This window comes from Athene noctua, chromosome 4, assembly GCF_965140245.1.
Source record: "Athene noctua chromosome 4, bAthNoc1.hap1.1, whole genome shotgun sequence".
NCBI lineage: Eukaryota > Metazoa > Chordata > Aves > Strigiformes > Strigidae > Athene > Athene noctua.
Window position 1 is genome coordinate 17,099,535 of NC_134040.1, and position 20,081 is coordinate 17,119,615.

The 20,081-nt window shown below is 37.3% G+C and overlaps 1 protein-coding gene across 3 annotated transcripts; it reads left to right on the forward strand.

Moving 5' to 3' along the window:
* Positions 1-1,586: 1,586 nt before the first annotated feature.
* Positions 1,587-18,901, forward strand: BST1 (bone marrow stromal cell antigen 1). 3 transcript variants are annotated; one of them, XM_074904556.1, is made up of 10 exons: positions 1,588-1,975; positions 4,774-4,903; positions 5,987-6,122; positions 6,607-6,689; positions 7,277-7,353; positions 10,521-10,613; positions 11,784-11,870; positions 12,386-12,445; positions 14,568-14,633; positions 15,560-15,674. In XM_074904556.1, coding segments are annotated over exons 1-10 (903 nt in total). In that variant the 5' UTR covers positions 1,588-1,805; the 3' UTR covers positions 15,561-15,674. The 3 variants fall into 3 exon arrangements, with proteins under 3 accessions (XP_074760655.1, XP_074760656.1, XP_074760657.1); XM_074904554.1 differs by lacking the exon at positions 14,568-14,633 and having other exon boundaries at positions 1,587-1,975; positions 15,560-18,901; XM_074904555.1 differs by lacking the exon at positions 15,560-15,674 and having other exon boundaries at positions 1,587-1,975; positions 14,568-15,124.
* Positions 18,902-20,081: the final 1,180 nt, after the last annotated feature.

Genomic DNA, 20,081 nt, shown 5'->3' on the forward strand with positions numbered 1-20,081 from the left:
AGATCAGAGGCCCTTCTGGCCCCATGTTTTGTTTCTCTAAGTGGCTAGTGAGTAAAGGGAGCTCAATAGGGGGTGAGATGGGGATCTCACAAGTTGTTGGACTCATTTCCACTCCCTGTGGGCTGTTAGAAGAAGTCATCTCTTTTTTGAAGAACACAACTGAGCAGCACCCACATCTTCTTCTCAAAGTTGATGAATCCTCAACTTACACTGTGTATTTTAAGCAGAAGTTTTAGTCTTGATGCAAAAATTGATGATAATTTCTGCCCTGTTCTATATAGAAGATCACATCAGTGATACCTCTGGTTTCTGCTGGCCCTGAAATTACTGAACAAAATCTGCAGAGAAGTTGGTAATTAAAAAAAAAACAACATTGACTTCCATGGATTACTGCACTCTCTAATCCTGAACCCAAAGCAGTGACTTGAAACCTTTCGATTAATGTGCTTGTGCCCTATCAGGATGTCCATGTTTGAGACAGGTTAATCAGACAAATATGAGGAAAAAGCATAGGAGAAGTAACTGAAGTACAGCATTTGCTGTGTCTCCGCCATATCAAGCACAACATTGCACATCCCTTTCTGGGTAAATCTGTGTTTCCCGAAGACTCTCCTGCAGGTAACAAACTGACTGGTTATCTTTCTATCACATTTACGGGAGAAATCCATCATCAGCAATTTACTTGATGATTAGCAAGATTTTGCCTTCAGCAAAATCCATCATCTGAGTACCAGTGCATCATTGTAAGAATGACACTATATAAATAAGTACATAAATAATAAAGATGTATGTATTCACTGAGGCTTGGATACTTTAATAGATAAAGAACCATCATGTTCCTCAGAAATGTGAGTCCACAGACAAATTAAGGTTGAAAAAAATTTTTTTCTTAAAAGGGAAAAAAATAGTGTGATTGTATTTGCAGCAACATACACCACAGAATATTTACACTGAAGATTAGATTAATTGATGCCATTTAATGATCCAACTAAGTACTTAAGGAAAAGAAGCTGGAGGCATAATAAGAGTAAACAGAAGTTGAAGAGATTTCTTCAGTACAAGTACACTTGCAGGGAGTACATCTTAATCTTTTTAGTTCTTGTTATGATTGATTCCTGCCTGCAAGGATCTTTTGTTCATGAAGAAAAATTTAAAACACGTATCATTGCACCAAAAATGTTGCTGTCAGTATCCAGGGGAGAGATGGAAAAAAGCTGACTAATGTTACCCTGCATGTGGTAAAAGTTCACCTGAGAATTTGGGTATTTATGCAATCGTTGCTTTACCTGCATATTTCAAACTTTGTTTTGATATGTATTTCACCATTTTTTCAGCCATTAGAGAAATGTGTGCAAAAAAATATAGCCCTTTTAAAACGAAAAGAAACTGGTTTAAAACATGTTGCTTGTAAGCACTTGTGATGTTTTAAGAAGGTATAGCAAGGCAGTGAGTACTAAGCAAACCTAAGGCATTGTAAATATTGAAGTGGTAAGGGTTTTTTTAAATCCCTTTACTGAAATATACTGTAATTCTTCGCAGTTATCACCAGGTGGCAATATCATGACCTTAAAAGTCTCGTTTTTCTGAAGTGGGGAACAGATATGAGGAAGTGATGTATCCTTGTGCAATCGTTCCAGGAAACAGTTAGTTTACAGTCCCCAGAAAGGTTCAGATTTCTGTCTAACTTCGTCTTTTGTGTACAGAGCTATAGCCAGTATTGAAAATACTACTTAAGCCTTCAGTTTTCCATCCAAACTGTATCATTTAACTCTTTTTTTTTTAAGAACTTGGGTTGTCAGTAATTCATGATGAAGAGCCTTTGTTTGTCTCTGTTACTTGTCTCTGTCCTGCTTATGAACAGCTTATTAGAAGTGGAGGGGAAGAAATGGAAAGGTGAAGGTACAACACTAAACCTGGAAAGCATTGTCATTGGAAGATGCTATGACTATATTAGACTTGTGAATCCTGCTGTTGGGTAAGTTTTGCTTGTTTCTGGATTAGTTTTTTATGTTCTGTACAAAATGGTTATTAATCAGAAGCCTAAAGTTTTGCTCCTAGCCATGAAAGTGATCCTGTTGAAGCCAACACGCTTGTAGCCATGTGGAAACAGAAATTGAACTTTGATGGATGTCGTGTTAATAAAAGTAGTGTAATTAAGGCAAGATTTTTAATCTTTCAACTTTTTATTTCACATTTCTCCCCTCCTTGTGCCACAGTGTTCTGTAAGGAGAACACCAGACAGAAATGGTGGCCTAAAGTACCAAATCTGACAGTGCTCCTGGGAAAAGCAGCATTACTTTGCGTGCCTTGTATGTCAGGTCATGTAAGAAGGAAAGCACCACACTTTATAGCTCTCCTGTGGTACTGAAAGATGCTGTTCAGCTCATCCACCTGAAAAATCAAGTAGTAATCAACTGCTGAAGTATGATTACCCATGAGCTTTCATTGTCTGTGTTAATTACACAGAACTGGAGGTAAATCACACTAAACCGAACACTTTTTCAGTCTTCCTTACATTATTTGGGCTTTGGTAAAAGGGAAAAAACTAAGGATAGTCTCTTAGAGTTCACTCCTTTATTCTGCCACTAAAATTTTTACTGATAGTTTGAAGAGGTATTTGCAGGGGGGGTCTGGCTGGGTTCCTGTAGCACTGAATCATAAACAGGGTTAAATTATGTTGCATAATATCAGTAAATACCACCTCCTTCCCGCAACCTCCCATGTTCAGTTCCTTCTGCAAAACAGGATATACAGGACTGAAAACAGGTTCATGGCTTTTAACAAAAGCAAACCAACATGTTTCTTCCTAATAACATTCTTAATTTATCAGAAGTGTTTTTGTTCAAGTTCCCTATGAAAGTAAAAATCATCATAATACCATTAACGTGGTACTAAAACTCCAGCTGAACATTTTAAGTTTGGCAAATTTATAAACACATCACAGGGGAAGGTGCCAATAAGCTTTAACTATAGATTTCTATGCACAATATAATTCACAATATAATTTTAAAATTGACAAGTCTGAACCCATTTATCAAACTGGTCTTACTCAGAGGAGCATAAAGCCAGCCTGGACATTAGACTGCTTTCCTTTATTAAGGCCCAAAATGGCATTATAGAAAGAAGAGCTGCACAATAAATTTCATATTATGTGTTTTTTTCTCTTTCCCTTAGGTTTATAAGCAGATCGTGTAATCTAAACAAAATTGAAATTTCATACTGCACAGGTGCAAAACAGATATTCTAATTATTTATAACCCTTTCTGTTCATTGTCTGTTTCTTAATTGCCCCCAGGCTAGCTTTTACAGAGGCATAGCCACCTGGATATGTTTTGCTTATGGATTTATATGCAAATAGAATAATTTTTTAAAAATACTTTGCTAACAAGAAAAGAAGCTAGTAAGCCTTGTCTTTACACTGCAACATAGTTAAAACATAAAGGTGTTTATAGGAACACAAGAAAAACTTTCCTTTACATTAAAACAGAACATGCAAAATGTCAGTTAAAAGAGGCATGTTACAAAATGTTGTGGTCATGTAGAAGTGAGAGATTTGAATGAAAATCATATTTGAAATTTTCTAGTAGAAGTATGCTATGTAATACAAATGTTACTGTAGTGCATTTCCCCCATATTTCTTTATTGGTAGTATATAATGGAAGTTTTTAAAACATTTTTTTTTTAACTGACTGGTATGAACTAAATCTAGGATGACTTATTAGTGTCTATTAAGATTAGAAGGAACAGTCCTTCCCCACCCTGAAGTTTCAAGAAGTATTTTTGCCAGCTAAAAAATTTTGAGTAAGAGCGGAATAATCCTTTTGATTTACAAGCTCTTCAAACCTGGATGAGAAGACTTGAAGAAAAAAAATGCAGTAAGTGAATTAACCAGAAAATTACTGCTAGATTCAACTGTCAAGGAAGATGTTAAGAGTTCAGTTGATCGTATTTTACAAGCACTAGCATGAATAAGTGAGTGCTTACAGTAGACAGCTCTTTAGCAGAAGGAGACATAGGTATATACAGTTGTCCCTAGATGGCCTGGCCTGGCCTTCCATGGGAGATTATTGCCCCAAGGCAGAGCAGGCAGAAGGGAACTGTTGAAGTGCACAGCCTAGCATCTTATTTAAGGCCTCCTCTCACAAGCAATTTAAATGTTGAATCCTAACAGTGTTCTTGTAGCTACTGCACAATGACAGTACATGTCCCACACAGTCACTGTACTCATTCCAGCAAGGTAAAGCTACGTAATCCTAGGGCCTATAGAGACAGAAGGCATCTCTGTCAAAACTGTTACTCTACCATCGAAACTTTTTCGTAACTCCTGCATTTAAATCTTAACATTTTAGGCGTAATTTTACATTCCAGTAGCCTTGCATATTTAGCTATGCTTTAACCGAAATGACTTTTTGAATCTGGAAAATTTCAAAAATAGCTTTTCTTAGTATTTCTACAGTGCTAGATAGCAAGCTCACTGTGTATTACTGTACCTTCTAAGATTTTTGTTGAATTGCTACGTATTTTTAATTCCACACTGCAAATCCTAATATTGTCATTGCTACTTCTTCCTACTCAGCTGCTATTAGGAGTCAGGAAAAGAAAAGGTCTATATGCTTTTCCTGGGTTGAAAGTTTTGTACCACCCTGACTTCAGTGTTCTATCTTACCCTTGTAGGAGTTTTAATTTGGGAATCTGAAGAAGTTGGGAACAAACTGCTTTCTTGCTCTGCTTTGAAAAAACAATTCTGCTATTTGTTTTTTTCAATGATTACAGTGAGAAGAATTGTTCTGAGATATGGGAAGCGTTTAAAAATGCATTTATTAACAAAGATCCTTGCAGCATTCTACCTAAGGACTATGAATTATTCATCAACCTGTCTTTTCACCCAATTCCACCTAACAAGGTAATGCTTATTAATGTTATATTAACAGTCCTGTGACATCCGGCAGATTTTCCATGATACAGTTCAAAAATGACCAAGAGTCATTCTGTGGCTGACTCATAATTCATTATTTTTGGCCTGTCTGTAGTTTACAAACTAAGCTTAGGCTTGCTGGCATTTTGCAATGTGTTTGGCTGCATTTATTTTATGGGGTAACTTCTCAGCAGCTTCTCTATTCTCATACTACAAAGACCCTCCACTTTTCCTGCTGTGCCAGGAGCTCTGTCATAGTCCCTGAATTTCCACTTTTACTTTTCCTCAAGTTATGTGCTCTGCCTGCAAAAATTATACCTGCTATCATCTTTTGCTTCCACTCTTCACAGCCAAGTCTCAGGGCAATGACATGTTAAGCATAAGCAGAAGTAAGATAGGACACCATTATATGCTAGAAAACAGTAAGGGTTTGATGTGCTGGTAATTGCAGAGAACTGTGAAAGTGCAAAAACCATGTCTCTGCACCATCGTATTCCATTAGAATGTGTGCTTTGACCTTCTCTAAAAGGTTGTGATTTAAAGCAGTTTTTCCTCTAGCATAATTATTCCTTATCCCTAAATGATACAAGTTAAACCAGTAAACACTCCTGTCAGTGTATCTTAATTCATGAAAGAGTTTTGCAAACGCAGAAATAACAGCTAGAGGTATGATTTTTTCACACCATAAACCAACATAGCAGTGTGAGAGAATTCTGATAAGATATATCTGGCTTATAAGTATCTGTCTTTTTTTTTTTCTCCCTTTTCCTAAACCTGTCTGCTGAGGAAGGCAAAGCTAGGCCTAACTATATTTAATACAGATCTATGTCCATTCCCATCATGGTATGAATGCCCTTCAGGCCTCTAAGTGATCTATATTTACACCACTGTAAAAAACTAAAACTTTGTTCCTCTAAAGAGATAGCTAAAATTTCTGGTTATTAGCTTGCTTTTGAAAGAAATACCAAAACATGTTTTAAACTGTTTTCAACACCCCATAATCTCATTGTGTCCATGCCTAAGTGATGGTTCATCTCTTCTCTATTTTTTTTTTCCTTTTTTTTTATATAGTCTCTCTTCTGGGAAAATAATCAGCTGCTAGTCAACAGCTTTGCTGATAGAGGCCGTCGCTACATGTCTCTGGCTGATACTCTGTTTGGCTTCCTTGGAGATTTTCTACACTGGTGTGGGCAGGCAGACAGCACTGGTAAAACGATAAGTGCTATATTAAACATCTGTCTGTAAAACCATAATGAAGGCTGACTACTGTGTTTTGGAGGAGCTTATTTTGATCTTACCACATGAAAAATCAGGAATAGCTTCACTGTCTCATTCTCTCCTGTTTTGTGTGAATATTTAACATTGCAGTCAGGGGAGCACACAGTGAAATCTAAACAGCATTGCACAAGAGAAAAACCTCCTTCTCAGTCCTCTGAACATGGAGCTTTCTGCATCCCAGGTATAGAGTTAGAGTCATTTCAGCCAGATTATTGAATCCACAGAATGTCACTGTTCATGTAAACTGCAACGGATAGATAATGATAGAAGAAAATAACAATTGTCAGTTTTGAGTGTTATGTCAGACCTTCTTGTATGTTCAGTGAGTAATGCGTGAATATATTTAATTGCTTTCTAAGGTCACTTTCTACTGTCATTATGTCTAATGGCAAAAATCACATGCTTTCCTACAGGACTGGACTATGAATCCTGCCCTACCACAGAGGAGTGTGAAAACAACGCAGTGGAATCTTTCTGGAGGATGGCTTCAATCACTGTAAATAGTGCATTAGTGCTGACTTCGTACATTAGTGAGTGTGTCCTGGGTGGTTCAGGAAAACATCGCCAGATCAAAACAGATTTAAGTCTGTAACTCTGCTAGATTATTTCCTCTGATACAAATACACTGTTTTTGCAAGAGGAACCTAACTTTCACCTTAGCTAGATAAGGTGTTCAAATTCTGTGTGAGCTTTGTTAATATATATTAAGCATATACTAAGTACAATAAGCACACTAGTTGTCTCCTGAATACAGGTCCTAAGTGACATTTGACAACCCTGGTGGAAACCCTTTATTTACATATCAAACCTGACACAGAGTGCCAAAATGCTTTTTTCCTATGCTGAAGAAACTATTTAAAGGTGTGAGAAAATAGTTTAAGAAAATGCATTGAATTAGTACATTGGCTGTTTAGTTGTCCTCTCTACTGCAGTGACCTGCTAGGATGCTAGTTTGGTATTATTTTTCAATTCTGATATTCTTCTTGGTAAAAGTCTTTCCTCGGTCATTGTTGTTTGCAATACAATACCAAGTCATGTGACAAATCTGTAAGATTTCTAAGAAAAAATCATTATATATTGCAGTATGCTCAACACAGTTCTGGAGTAATACATGTCTTGTTGAATGGTTCTGCAGACGGAGGAGCTTATCCACAGCCAGGGTAAGAAAACTGATATATGTGTACAAGGTCTGATGTTTGCAAAAAAGGGTCAACCAGTTGTTTGGGTCTTCTGCTACACAAAGCATGGGAAGCATATCTGAAAGAGCCTGTTGCATCGAAGTCTGCTGAGTTGTGGGGATGACTGATAATTGTCCCCAGCTGTAGGAATTAACATGAAATGGATAGAAACAATCCTTTTGACTCCTGCATTTTACAAACCACTGTGGCAAGCAGGATAAATGCACTTTGAAAGCAGCCTTCAAGTCAGCCAACATACTGTGGCAAAATGTGTATGTCTTCAAAAACAGGAGCATTACAAAATTTCTGTTCAAGGCCATCTTCAAGGAGAGGACGTGGTTACAAGTGTAGCCTCTATTAGGCCTAGGAGCAAACATGTTAAGTTCTATAGGGAAGGTGCTTTGTCCTGCTAGTTTGAGATCCATTATGCTTTAAGAAAGCTAAAAAGCTCCATTGAGAATGATAATAGCAAGGATTAGCTTCCTCTTCTCCTTATTCCCTTGTATATTAAGGACAGATGTATCTTTCTTTACAAGTGTACAGCTATGCAGAAGTTCATATAAGAATACATTTTAAATTTATTGTAAAAGTACACCCTTAAGGTCTTTTACTAAATACGTGGCTGTAGTGACTGCCTACCTTTGATGAAAAATGCATCTTTCCTTACCTCATCAACTGTCCTGTCCAAGGCAGATCAAAAAAATCCTTTTAAAAACCCATAGAACAGATACTCCTCCTGTGTGCTCACTGAGGACTAAAAATGATAATTGAAAAGTTAATTTTATCTCCAGATAGGAGAGAAACAAGAATCATCTGTTCCAAAACACCTACTATCTACTTACCTCCATCCCCCCAAATGTCCATCTCTGTACACAGCTTTCAGCTAATCAGAAAGACTCCTTGGGTTGGTCAGGTGGTCACCTAGGATCAAGTCTTCTGTAGATGATAATACCTGGCAGCAGGTCAATGCCCAGAATCCAGTATAGAATCCTTATTTTACAAACAGATTCCTTGTTTCTGTTAATTTCAAGATTCCTTATTTCAGAAACCTCTTACACATAAATTAATTCTATCAGTTCCCTGGGTTGCCTCTCTGGAGGTATCATGACCAGTGAAATCTCCACCACTGAAACACAGCCTGCCAAGAAAAAAACCAAAGCCAGTTACTCCATTTGTCTTCTTTGCTGTATATCTTCTGGTCCATTTATGACTGAATTTGCTTAAGAGATGTTGTTTGAAAGAGACTTCGGGTTGGATAATTGGTAGCAGAAGGTAATCTGAGAGGTCTACCTGTCTTCCTAAACATCTCTGTGGTCTGTTTTCAAGCATTTCAAAACCATTTCCAAAGTTTATTATGCATTACAGTTCGTACACTTAAATCATCATTGTCACCTGTTACCATTTCAGTTAAGATAAATTTCTCACTTCACAGCAAAATAACTTTGCTCATTCACACAGTATGAGTGTAGTTGGTAGACTTCTTTAATAATATTAGTTGGTTCACAATATCACTTGGTTTACTGAAGTCATTTGTACGTTGTTTCTTCACAGTTTCTGACTCCCCTAGTTAAAGATCCTTCATATTTTGGAGGAAGCTGCATTTTTGCTGGCAATAACATATGCATGAATGAGCAAATGAGTTAAAAATAGTTGGAATCTTTATTTTTGGTTATATTTTCACTATGTGTTTAAGACAGGCTTGGATACCCTGGACAGGCAGGCAAACCTGCTGTTGCTGCTACTGGTCTCTGACTAGCCACTGCCATTCCAAACTTGACCAGAGAGGGCAACTGTTGGTATCCACCCCTTCAGGTTCTACTTCTCCAGAAGTTTAAGTTAACTTTCTAACTTCATGAACAGGTCTTGGCTGGCTGCCAACAGACATTGACAACCACTACACATCTTGTGTTTCCATGCCAGAGCACGAGTAGGTTGCCTGCAGGCACCAGGAGGACAGAGCAAAGGTCACTTTGCCACTGCTGGTCTCATCCAGGAGGTGACAAATATCCCTTCTAGCCTGGGAGGTCTCAAACCATTTAAAGTGGCTAAGAGACATGGCAGTCCAGATGTAGACATTTAAGAAGAGCCATGATAGGCTTAGACTTGGACCAAGCTTTCGGTGTGGACACAGCCCTTATAAGCTTTCTGAGGGGAAAAAAAAAAAAACAAACAGCAATGAAAAGGTGGAAATCATTACAGTAATTCTTGCTGGAAGGATTAGAAATCCATGGATTTGAAATGCTTGCATTGCACAAAAAAATTCAATTTACAGGCATTAAAATAGTCCTTTGGATTTGGCATCTTTAAATTAGATACTAGGAAGAAATTCTTTACTGTGAGTGTGGTGAGACACTGGCACAGGTTGCCCAGAGAGGCTTGACTGCCCCCTCCCTGGCAGTGTTCAAGGCCGGGTTGGACGGGGCTTTGAGCAACCTGGGCTAGTGGAAGGTGTCCCTGCCCATGGCAGGGGGTTGGAATAGATGATCTTTAAGGTCCCTTCCAACCCAAACCATTATATGATTTAGATGCTTTTTATTATCTTGTTTTAATTGTTATTTAAATCCTGATCCAAGTCAATTTACACAAAGCAATAAAGTGCAAGATTCCCTAGGCTAGGGATGGACATATGTAGAAGTTTCTCTTTTATGGTCTAGTATATCCTAGACAAATACTTCATGTTACTATTGCTGTGATTTTGTACCTAAAAATATATTTGTCTTGTGGCTGTTGTTATTTTTTTATTTAAAGCAAAATTGTATTGTGTCTAAAAGCAATAACTACAAGAATGAACTTTTTCTTTTTCTACTAAGTATCAAAATGTTTTTGTTTTGTTTTTGCATTTTTTTAAAGTTCAGTTCATTCTGGTTCACCTCTTAAGTTGTAACTTTTTTTCAGCTGAGCCCCTCTAAGATGAAGAATATGGAAACAAAACTTCTGATTAAATGCCTTTGACCTTTGAGGACATTCAGAATGTGAATCTTGATTTTTGCTACTCTGTGTTGAGTCTGATTGTAATCAGAAGATACAAATGTAAAATCAAGCAAGCCCATATCATCCAGCAGGATCACAGCCTTCATTAATGCAAAGGGAAAAAAGATTGTTTATTGTTCATGTCCTTCATAGTTGTAAAAATTTGTTTCTTGAATCAGTTTTTTTGCAGATTATGAAATACCTAATCTACAGAAAGACAAAATCTCCCAAATTGTCATCTGGGTTGTGGATGATATTGAAGGACCAGATATGTAAGTTACATCTTCCAAAAAAATATTTTTTTCCTTTTTGGACCTGTCTTTAGAATTTCACCTTAGCTTTCTGTTTGATTGTATTTGCATAGCAATTAAACTAAAAAAAATTTAGATGCTCTCACTAACACACCCTGTCATTCCCGAAGAGTATAGAAATAGCAGAATTAGACAAAATATAAATAAGATCTAATATTAGGTCTGGAGTCCTGATCTTCGAAGGTCCCTTCCAACCCAAACCATTCTGTGATTCTATGATTTTACCATAGTGCTGTGGAGTCTACGAAGCATAGTTCAAGTCAGTGTTTCTCAGCCTTTCTCTTTAAATCAAAGAATCTTACCCTTTTGGAAACAAACATACAGCTCACCTTTGCACAAGTTGCCCTTATTACAAAGAAAAATTAAGAGAAACACTGAATGTTAATTTATCTTTCAGTTAATAGATGCAAGGGAATATTTGTGTATTTTTATTAATTGCCTTTTACAATGATTTTTTTGGTTCCCATATGATTTCTTTAGAGTCACGAGTATTTACTGACCAGTGGGTAAGTAACACTGGCCTTCATACTTGGTGTTGGTGCAAGTTTTAGAGGTCTCAGTAGCTTCTGTACTATGCTAAACTTTCTTTTGCTGATTGGACCACAAGTTAAAAAATCAGTGCTAGACACAGAAGCTGTATTTAAGATTGTTTCTGGTTTTTTCTCTCTCCTTGTGTTTTTCGGTTGTTTTGTATTCAAGAGAGAGGACAAGCTTCTAACAGGAATAATTCTAATTTACTATAACAACTTATTCTGTAAAGACAGCTAGCATCAACTTTAGCACCACCTAAATAGCTGCCAAAGAATATTACAAAGGAAACACTTATTGTTTTACAAAATCATTTAGCTCCTTTTCTGTTTGTCTAGTGAAATATTAAATGTGGGAATATTGGTTAATAGAATCTGCAAGTGCTACACTGGCTGAAGCCAATCTTCCAGTCTCTGCAAACTGAGTATAAAATGTTAAACAACTGTAAGCATTATAAATAGCAATGTACACCAGTTTTCTGTAGGTGTTAAGGAATATAGAAGAAGCAAAGTAATGCGGATTTACTATACTAATTCCATCAAGTTCAGTGAAAGGAAATGAGATAATAAAAGACTTGCAATAATATTAAAATCCTTCTCACAGAGATTCCTGTGGAACTCATACTGTAAAGGTATTAGAAAACAGGCTGAGCACCCTTGGTTATGATGTCACCTGCACTGATAATTACAAGTAAGTGAAAATCCTTCATTAATATGGTGTATTTGCAGAAGCACCTCATCTATTTTAAGTGGTTTCTTAACTTCCAATACTTAAGTGCCGTTAATGTTGTGCCTTCAGTAAGAAACTGGTATGTTGGAAAGGTGATGTCACATTTTTCAGACTTAGCATTTTTCAGCTGTGAATTGAGCAAAAGTCTACAGTGTATTGTAGAATTGTATAATTAAGTGGAACATCGTATTTACCCAATGTCAGAAACAGAAAATGGCCTTGGGTATTCCACTTCACTTCAAAATCTTTATTTGGATTGAAAATCTAAACAACAGTTAAAAATGCTATTGTATGTCTGCAGAATTACTAGTTATTCACAGTAGTATTCACAGTTCTAGTTATTCACAGTAGATTGTAAGATAAATATAATTGTAGAGACGCTTTAGACATGATAATACTGTTGAGTTTTTTCTTTTTTTCATTTGTTTTTCTTAGTTTTCTGATGAAAAATGCTAAATAAAATTATATCTTTACAGATCTGTAATGTTCTTACTCTGCCTGGATTATCCTGATGACCCTAAGTGTACCTTTTCATCGTAAGTAAAAGAAGTTCAATCCATCCTCGATGTCATTACAACCAAATAAATATGCGGAAGTCAACAGTTCAAGAGATTCCGCCTCTATCATCTGTTATATACCACTCATATGCAATATACAGTATTCTTGAATTTATTACTTACTGTGTATTGAGTGAACACTTTCTATCTACAAATTGTGCATAATTGTCTGTGAGCACCTGTTAGTTCTCATCAATCACATAATCACACTGTGTACCACTGATGGTTATGAATGAAGTTTGTAAATATCTGTGTTCTGATGCAAAATCTATTACAAGTTTGAAACTGCTTTAATTAATATTCTTCCTTGAATAATGAAATTGTAGGCCAAATGGCAACAGATCTAAAGGACATTTCTCCAGCTACTGGAACTTTCAATTCCAAATTTTGAGGAAGTTTTTTTTTAATTTTCCATTTTGTGTGCAAACCCAATTTCTCAATTTTAATGTATTTACCTCGGGCCAGTAGGTTGTCTGCGGAGAATGCAAATTACATCCAAGATACAGCTTTCTTAATTAGCAAGCATTACTCCCAAACTAGGTTTTAATAGTTTCCCTTCCTTTCCATATTTTTCTTCATTATTATGTATTTCAATGAATTTACAGTAAAGATAACTGTTTTCACTTGTGGCTGTTTCTTAATCTATATGCTGTTGCATGTATAAGTACACATAACGTACTTGAACGTTACATATCAAAATTTATTAAATATCAAAACTTCGTCACAGTTTAGAAAGTTGCAGGATACATAGATGCATAAAAGTTGTTCTCTAGTTATATTATTTTTATGCATAATCCATACATTTGGCCACATCCTATCTCCTACTGTCCTTTCTGCCCTGTTCAAGCACCTGCAAATCTTTTGTATGTTAATACTTATTTAATACTGCTGTAATAACCTCTGCTATGAATACCCTAACTTGCTGTCCCTGGTTATGGCAGCAAAGAGATGCAACTCCTGCTTTCCTGTCTCTGGTTGTGTGGCAGTAGTTCTTCGTGCAGTGCAGAAAAGGAGGTGTATATAACTTTCTGTAGCATATGTTCAGTTTTTAATACACCCTTAGAAAATGAGTATTCTCTGTTCCTGCTAGTCACTGAAAACTTTTACTCATCTTGTCATGCAACAACATTTGTTCTTATAGCCAAATTATATCCCAGCACCAACCTATAAATGCGTGATGAAAACTGGCATTTTAGATATCACTGATACCTCCAGACTCCCTCTAGGTCATAGATCATAGAACAGGCTTCCAGGCCTGTTGAGGCATTTGTTTGTTACTCAGTACCACTTGCACGGTGGATTAAAACAGGGTTTCCTTGTTCTGCCAGTGAATGGGAGGGCTTTTGTTCATGTGTCAAAGGAAAATACAGTTGTCCCATGCAAAATCACAACTGTGAATGTGGTGACAATATTAACAAACTGGAGAAAAAAGCACTTTACAGGACTTTAAAAAATATAAAATTGTGAACTTTTAACAGATTTTTTTTCTTCTCCCAGGTTTTAAACCATTTCCCTCAAAGTTTTGTGATGTGGGTGCATTCCTCACCTGAGTGAATGTGGATTAAAAAGTTTTTGGAAACCATTAATGTCTTTTTTGATCACCTAAGAGATGACCATACCAGTTCTCCATTACCACATAGCACTTGCAGTATGTAAGCAGGGGAGCAGCCACCCCTTCCTTTCCATCCATGTTGGTACTTAAATTAACATAATCACTACTGTATTCTAAGCACTAGTCACATACTCTCCTGGGGTAACTACTAAGCAACTCAGCTGTTATCGTCCTCCTTAGGAAAAGTTTCCTTGCTTCTTTCCTTCCTGAATCTTCTATTCCCTCCTGTATGCATGGCAATATAATAGCCTTGATTCACTTCATATCTACACTATCCCTAATCAAGACAGAGCTTCCCAATCTGAATGCTAACTGTCATTGCCTCCCCTGAAATTTAAGTAGCTGAAATACCTCAAGCCAATGAATACTTACACTCTTCCCCAAATCACTTACTTGTCTGCAGTAACAAACATCTCTATTGAAATTAGCTGCCCTTTCAGAAAGAGCCATAAGCAGATGTACATAAATTATTTGATGATTATCTTCTAGATCTGTTTTCTCTGTGGACGGATCCCCGCTCTCTGATGGTCCATTAACTGACATGGGAACAGTTTGGTCAGTAGTGGTATCACTCTTAAGAGCATGTATCTGTTAGGAAAAGGTTTCGTTTGCAGAGTACGTGCGCTCAGTGTACGTTCAGTGTTCATACTTCCATAATAAATAGTGAGACTATACATGCAGGCTCTGTTACATCCCCTTTTGCAATGACTATTTGCTGTTATAAGATAGCTGCCTTCTCAGCCTCCAGAGAATAACGTCCTGAGCCCCAAAACATCAGAGTTGTGGAAGTGACATGTTTTGTCACTGAAACTCCTGTTACACTGACATACCAAAGGAGAGGGCTGTGTCAGGCTGTGACCTAGAAGGTGCTGTAATGTACTTGGGGCTGCTTGCATAGTGATAGTGCCCCTCAACTCCTCTCCAGACTTAGCTATGTTCCTGCTGAGTCAAAATTTGAACTTGGGCTTGTTAAATTGACACCCCGTTTAAAGAAAACTTGTAAGTAAAAAAATACCCACTAGATGGCATAGATGGCTTACAAACGTAAGCAGAAAGGAAGCCAGGTGCAACATATTAGTAACGGTATTTATTACTTGCATTATTGCGGTGTCGGGGAGATTTGGAAATGGATCTGGATACTGTTGTATGAAGTGCTGTGTAAAATACAGATCTCTAGGACCACTGCTGTCTAGAAGAGCTCTATACAATCTCAAGCATAAGGCCAGAGACAGTAAATGTATGTGGAGAGACAAGGAGGTTCAGGTATTAAGATAGAAAGGAGCATTCCCAGGGTTTTGCACAGATATCCTGTTTATAAAATCATGACAGCCAAAGGGAATGTGGTGGCATGCTCTTATAAAGAAACTTCTAGCTTAGCACTTGGGCTGCAAACTTTACCCTTGGCAACAAACCCCTGATATTTAAAAGAATCCTAACTCAGCTCTCTGCTGTGAACATCCTGTTTGTTTTCTTTTCTTCAGATCTGCACCAGCAGCACAAAGAGGACCTGTATCTTCAGACAGAGGAGGCAGCTGGAACAAGCTCATGTTTGTTTCTTTTGTAGGCTTTTTGTTCAGATTTGCTTTAGTGTACTAAGTTAATCAACTGAATCCATATCCTCCATTTGCCTTAGCTGGCTATAACTTTGGCTTCAACGAATTTCTAACTGCAATTTCACCTTTCTTCTGGGACTGGCAAACTGGCATATTAAAACCCTGCATACTTCTGTCAAGATACCAACTACTCTTAGTATCAAAAATTATTCTACTGCTGCTAGAAAGCCTCACCTTCCATTTCCTCTTCTTGAATAGAAGAAATCCATTGCTTTTTCCACTTATCCTATTCTCCAGAATTAAACTGAGAATAATACTTCCTGTTCACATATTTCAGAAAGAAAAGTAAAACTCTGCCTGTCAAACATCTCCCACACAGCTTACTTGTTCGTAAAAACAGTCCTAGCACTTGGCCTGGGAAACTAAGTGTCTGATTATCATGTTTTGGTAAGGGAAATATGAATTTGAATGGGAGAGAACTTAGATTTCTCACCTGGTACAAGATACAATAGGTGAGACAGTAGAAAATGGAAAAATTAAACTCATTTTCATAAGTGGTCCAGTACTTAGGCCAAACTTATTTGAAACTTTTGTACAGCAAGATTCTGGCTTGCATACATTTTTTTACCACGTAATAATCAATTGCTTCATCATACACACAGCTGTTCCTCAGCTGGCTGTTTCCTGGCCCCTGGTCAGGAATACCAGGTCTCGAAAGTTCCACAGGTTTTCCACCATGATGTGATGGTTGATCACCATGATATGATTTATGGCATATCAAATTCAGAAGAGAACGTGCCAAGTCAGACATCTGTCTGCTTGCAGCGAACTCAGCTAGCATTCTTCAGAATATATTGAGGAGAGAGCAGATGCCATCTTGAAGGTCTCTTGAGTTACTTCTGTGAATTATCTAAGTGTTCCAGCTAGATGCTCCTCTAAACCACCAAGACATCCAGCTACCAAGATGACATATAAATCTTTGGAAAAAAATAGTTGTTCTAGAAAACAACTTTAAGTAGAATTCTGTTGCACATTCTCAGTTAGCTTCTGTATTATTTATTTGTGTTTGTATTAGCTGGTTGTCAGGAAACTGGGATAGGATGTTCCTGTTGCCTCAGTGTAACTGATTTAGGACTCCATAGTAGATTTACATCCATTCCGTCCCTGGAACAACTATACCATGTTGTATGTTTGAAAGATAAAATATCTAAAATATGTTGTTGTTGCTTATTTGTCTAGCTTCCTTCCTGTAATCTTTAATTTGGTGTTAATGAAAATCCATGTATATTACACACATAGTTGCATTTGCTGCTGTCATAGCTGGGTTTAGGCTCCAGCTTGAAGGGTTTTTGTGTATTAGACACTTGCAAAAGTACTGAAATCAGAAGTTACAGACGTTTCTTATATTACACCTCAAAATTGTTCCCTACCTCTGCTGGAACATTAGTCCTTTGATTAGTTCCAGCAACATCCTCCTCGTTTCCATTGCTTGTTTGATGCTGTCCTTAACAGCCACTGACAGAATAATAAGAGGTATCTGTTTGCAACACAGGCACATCTCAGATAACTAAACCCAAGCAATTTCGATCAGTCTTCTGTTTGTCTGCAGCAGATCACATCATGACACATTTTGGACCGCAGGCTGTAGTGATAGTGCATATGAGGCTCACAAAGAGGTGTCCAAGCCATCGTTTGGTCTAGCGTTGTCCTACCCACTGACGTGTAGATTAGAGTGTGTGTGGGATTCGGAGAATAGCCTCATACTGTTAACAAGCCATGTGCCTCTTGAGCAACTTCTAACCACAAGCCAAGCATCCCAGCTGTCCAAGTTCTGCTTTACAGCCTATGAAAGCTTTCCAGCCTCTGGATGCAATCCACTCCAGCAGCACAGTCAGTTACATGTAATACCAAACACACTGTAGGAAGCACTAAATAATTCTGTTTAAAAAAACAAAAAAAAGTAAAATGCAAAGTAGGATAGATACGATTCAAATAATTTGAGGTTATTTACGGCATAACCTTCTATCAAGAACAACGCATTCAGAAACCTCTTGCACTGTTTTCTTATTTCTAATGTTCTTGCCTCTTTTCCCATTACTTCAACTTGGTAGAAAAGACAGCAATTGTTTTTCCAGTATCATTTGAATAAAGTGTCTCAAAGTTGCTGGAAAAACTTGGGAAGACCTGTAAAGATTTTCAGCTAACCAACTAATATAGCTGGGGTGAAAAAAAAAAAAAAATCAAGGCAAAGTTTTAGATACGTAGGCTTCCTGAGATCTTAAAAGCAGCAAATTTCAAGCTGGGTGTGGATCATTTGTTCTGCATTTAGTATAATGGTTTTAATCTGTGTGAAAGAACAGTGTGACTGATATCTCGGAAGCAGAGGGGCAAAAAAAGTGTCAGCAAAGTAAAAAACAATAAGGTAATTTGTTACTCCTGGAAGGAATGAGAAAAGTGAACAAAAAGTTGTAAGCAAGAGAATCCTTTATATCTCTCTTTTATTTTTACATATACAAAATGTGTGAATAGTGCTATTTACACATTTTACATTTATGCCATGAGAATCAGCTAGGTATGCCTGTGCCCTGTCTTGAACTCACAGTAAATGCTCTGATTAGCGATGAATCGAATAACAGTCATGTCAAATTTGGGGGAATCATAGTGTCTAAAAGGCATCTGCCCTTCTACATAAACTCATACAAGCCTGGCAATGTTCAGCAGGGTGCTTCAAATGTGGTTTTAGAATGTTTCAATCACTCATACTAGTAGTACTGCAGAAACAGCTGTCTCTGGACCTGAATTCAAGGGGCAAAATGTTTCATATGTAAACATTATGTATATCACTTCATTTTGAATCCAGTTGGATGCCACAGTCCTGTGTAGATCTGTTACTATCCAACTACTCGTGGCAAATGAAAGCATCACGTACAAGATGCTCTGCGTTTCTGCAGACAGACCTGTGGAAGCCACTGATACTAAGGTAGTCTTTCCTGTCTTTGCCCGTTTTGTGGACCACTTAACAACTCAGTTATGTCACCCTTTTCATTCATATATAGAAATAATCTCTACTTCTGCTAATTTAGCTTTTTTTTTTTTCCTGCTACCTGTGTTCCAGTCATTGCATGTGAAAAAAAACAAACTCTTAATTCAGAATAATTATTTTTTTCAGCATGTATGTGCATGCATACATATACATCTGCTCATACTTGTTCTGTCTATTTTTAAATGCAAACTCTCAAGTGCTCTGGAGTAAGAAGTTATGAGAATAAAGCAAGGACAACTTGTTCACCTCCCTGCCCTTTTTATACTGCTGGTGTTTATTTTTGTCATACTGGCCTTGATGTGATATTCAGCTGACGTGACTGTGTTTTGAATCAGCAATCTCAAATGTAGTGAAACTTGAACTGAAACCTCAAGAAGTTGTGTAATACATCTTGTTCAAAGAAAGCTAAATTTTCAATAATTTTCAATTGGATTAGCTAGAAATGTTTCTGATGTATTCTGCTTCAACAATAGAGAGCATTGAAGTGCTTTCAGCAGAGACAAGATGTTTGGTTTAAAATGGCTTAGTATGGGGAGGCATGGCATCTTAATTTAGGCAAATGTTAGGGTGTGTCAAATCAAAACACAAGTGTTTTTCTGATTTTCAGGTTATTCCTAATTCCGGCTTCAGTCTAAATTTACTTGTCATTTTACCTAAGAAGTGAAGAACATAATCTGCCAGATTTTATTTATAATCTGTAGGCATTTCATTTCCTATAGTTCCCTGTGAAATACAAAGGCAAGCTCAGAGGAGACCCTTGTTCCCTTACTACAGCAACACAGTTCAAGTGGAGGCTGGCAGGGAGAGGGGTGCAGGAAACTGGAGCCTGGGAGCACAGCACATACATACATACCCTCACACTGTGGCAGGGTATCCACCCTGCCTGGGCAGCCTCTCTTTGCTTACCTTCTCCTCTCTTTCCTGACACTCACAGCAAAGGTGAACCTGATCTCTCGTATTTTTATCAGAGCATGTGAGTGGAAAATTATGAGGCTGGAAGTTTTATAGAAGGAAAATAAAGGAGGAAATTATATTTAATAACACACATTGCCTTTAAATAATAGGCACTGAAGTGACTGGTCCTTGACTTGTGAGTATATGACTTGGAAGACCTCTGCACTATGTAAGCAGTCAGTGTGGTAAATTCCCAAAGTGTGAGCAGAGGGGATTCTCCAGAACTGTATATCTGGGGTAACTTGAGTTATACCGTTAGTTACAATAATTAAGAAATAAATAACATTTTTTAATCCAATAACTGTGTTTGCCTGGGCATCTCTTAGTGATTACACCTGATACAGTCTGATATCAGGTGCTAAGGAGTGCTTGGATAAATAAATAACAAGGAATGTCAAGTATTGCAGGCATAAACTAGGATGATACATCAAGAATTTGGCAAACACTGGATTA

Bases quoted from the DNA above. Each gene is read 5' to 3' on its own strand.
- BST1 (XM_074904554.1), top strand. From the start codon at position 1,806: ATGATGAAGAGCCTTTGTTTGTCTCTGTTACTTGTCTCTGTCCTGCTT. The intron at 7,354-10,520 runs GTAAGAAAACTG...TTCTTGAATCAG, and splicing joins GGAGCTTATCCACAGCCAGG to TTTTTTTGCAGATTATGAAA. The intron at 12,446-15,559 runs GTAAGTAAAAGA...TCTTTTCTTCAG, and splicing joins CCTAAGTGTACCTTTTCATC to ATCTGCACCAGCAGCACAAA.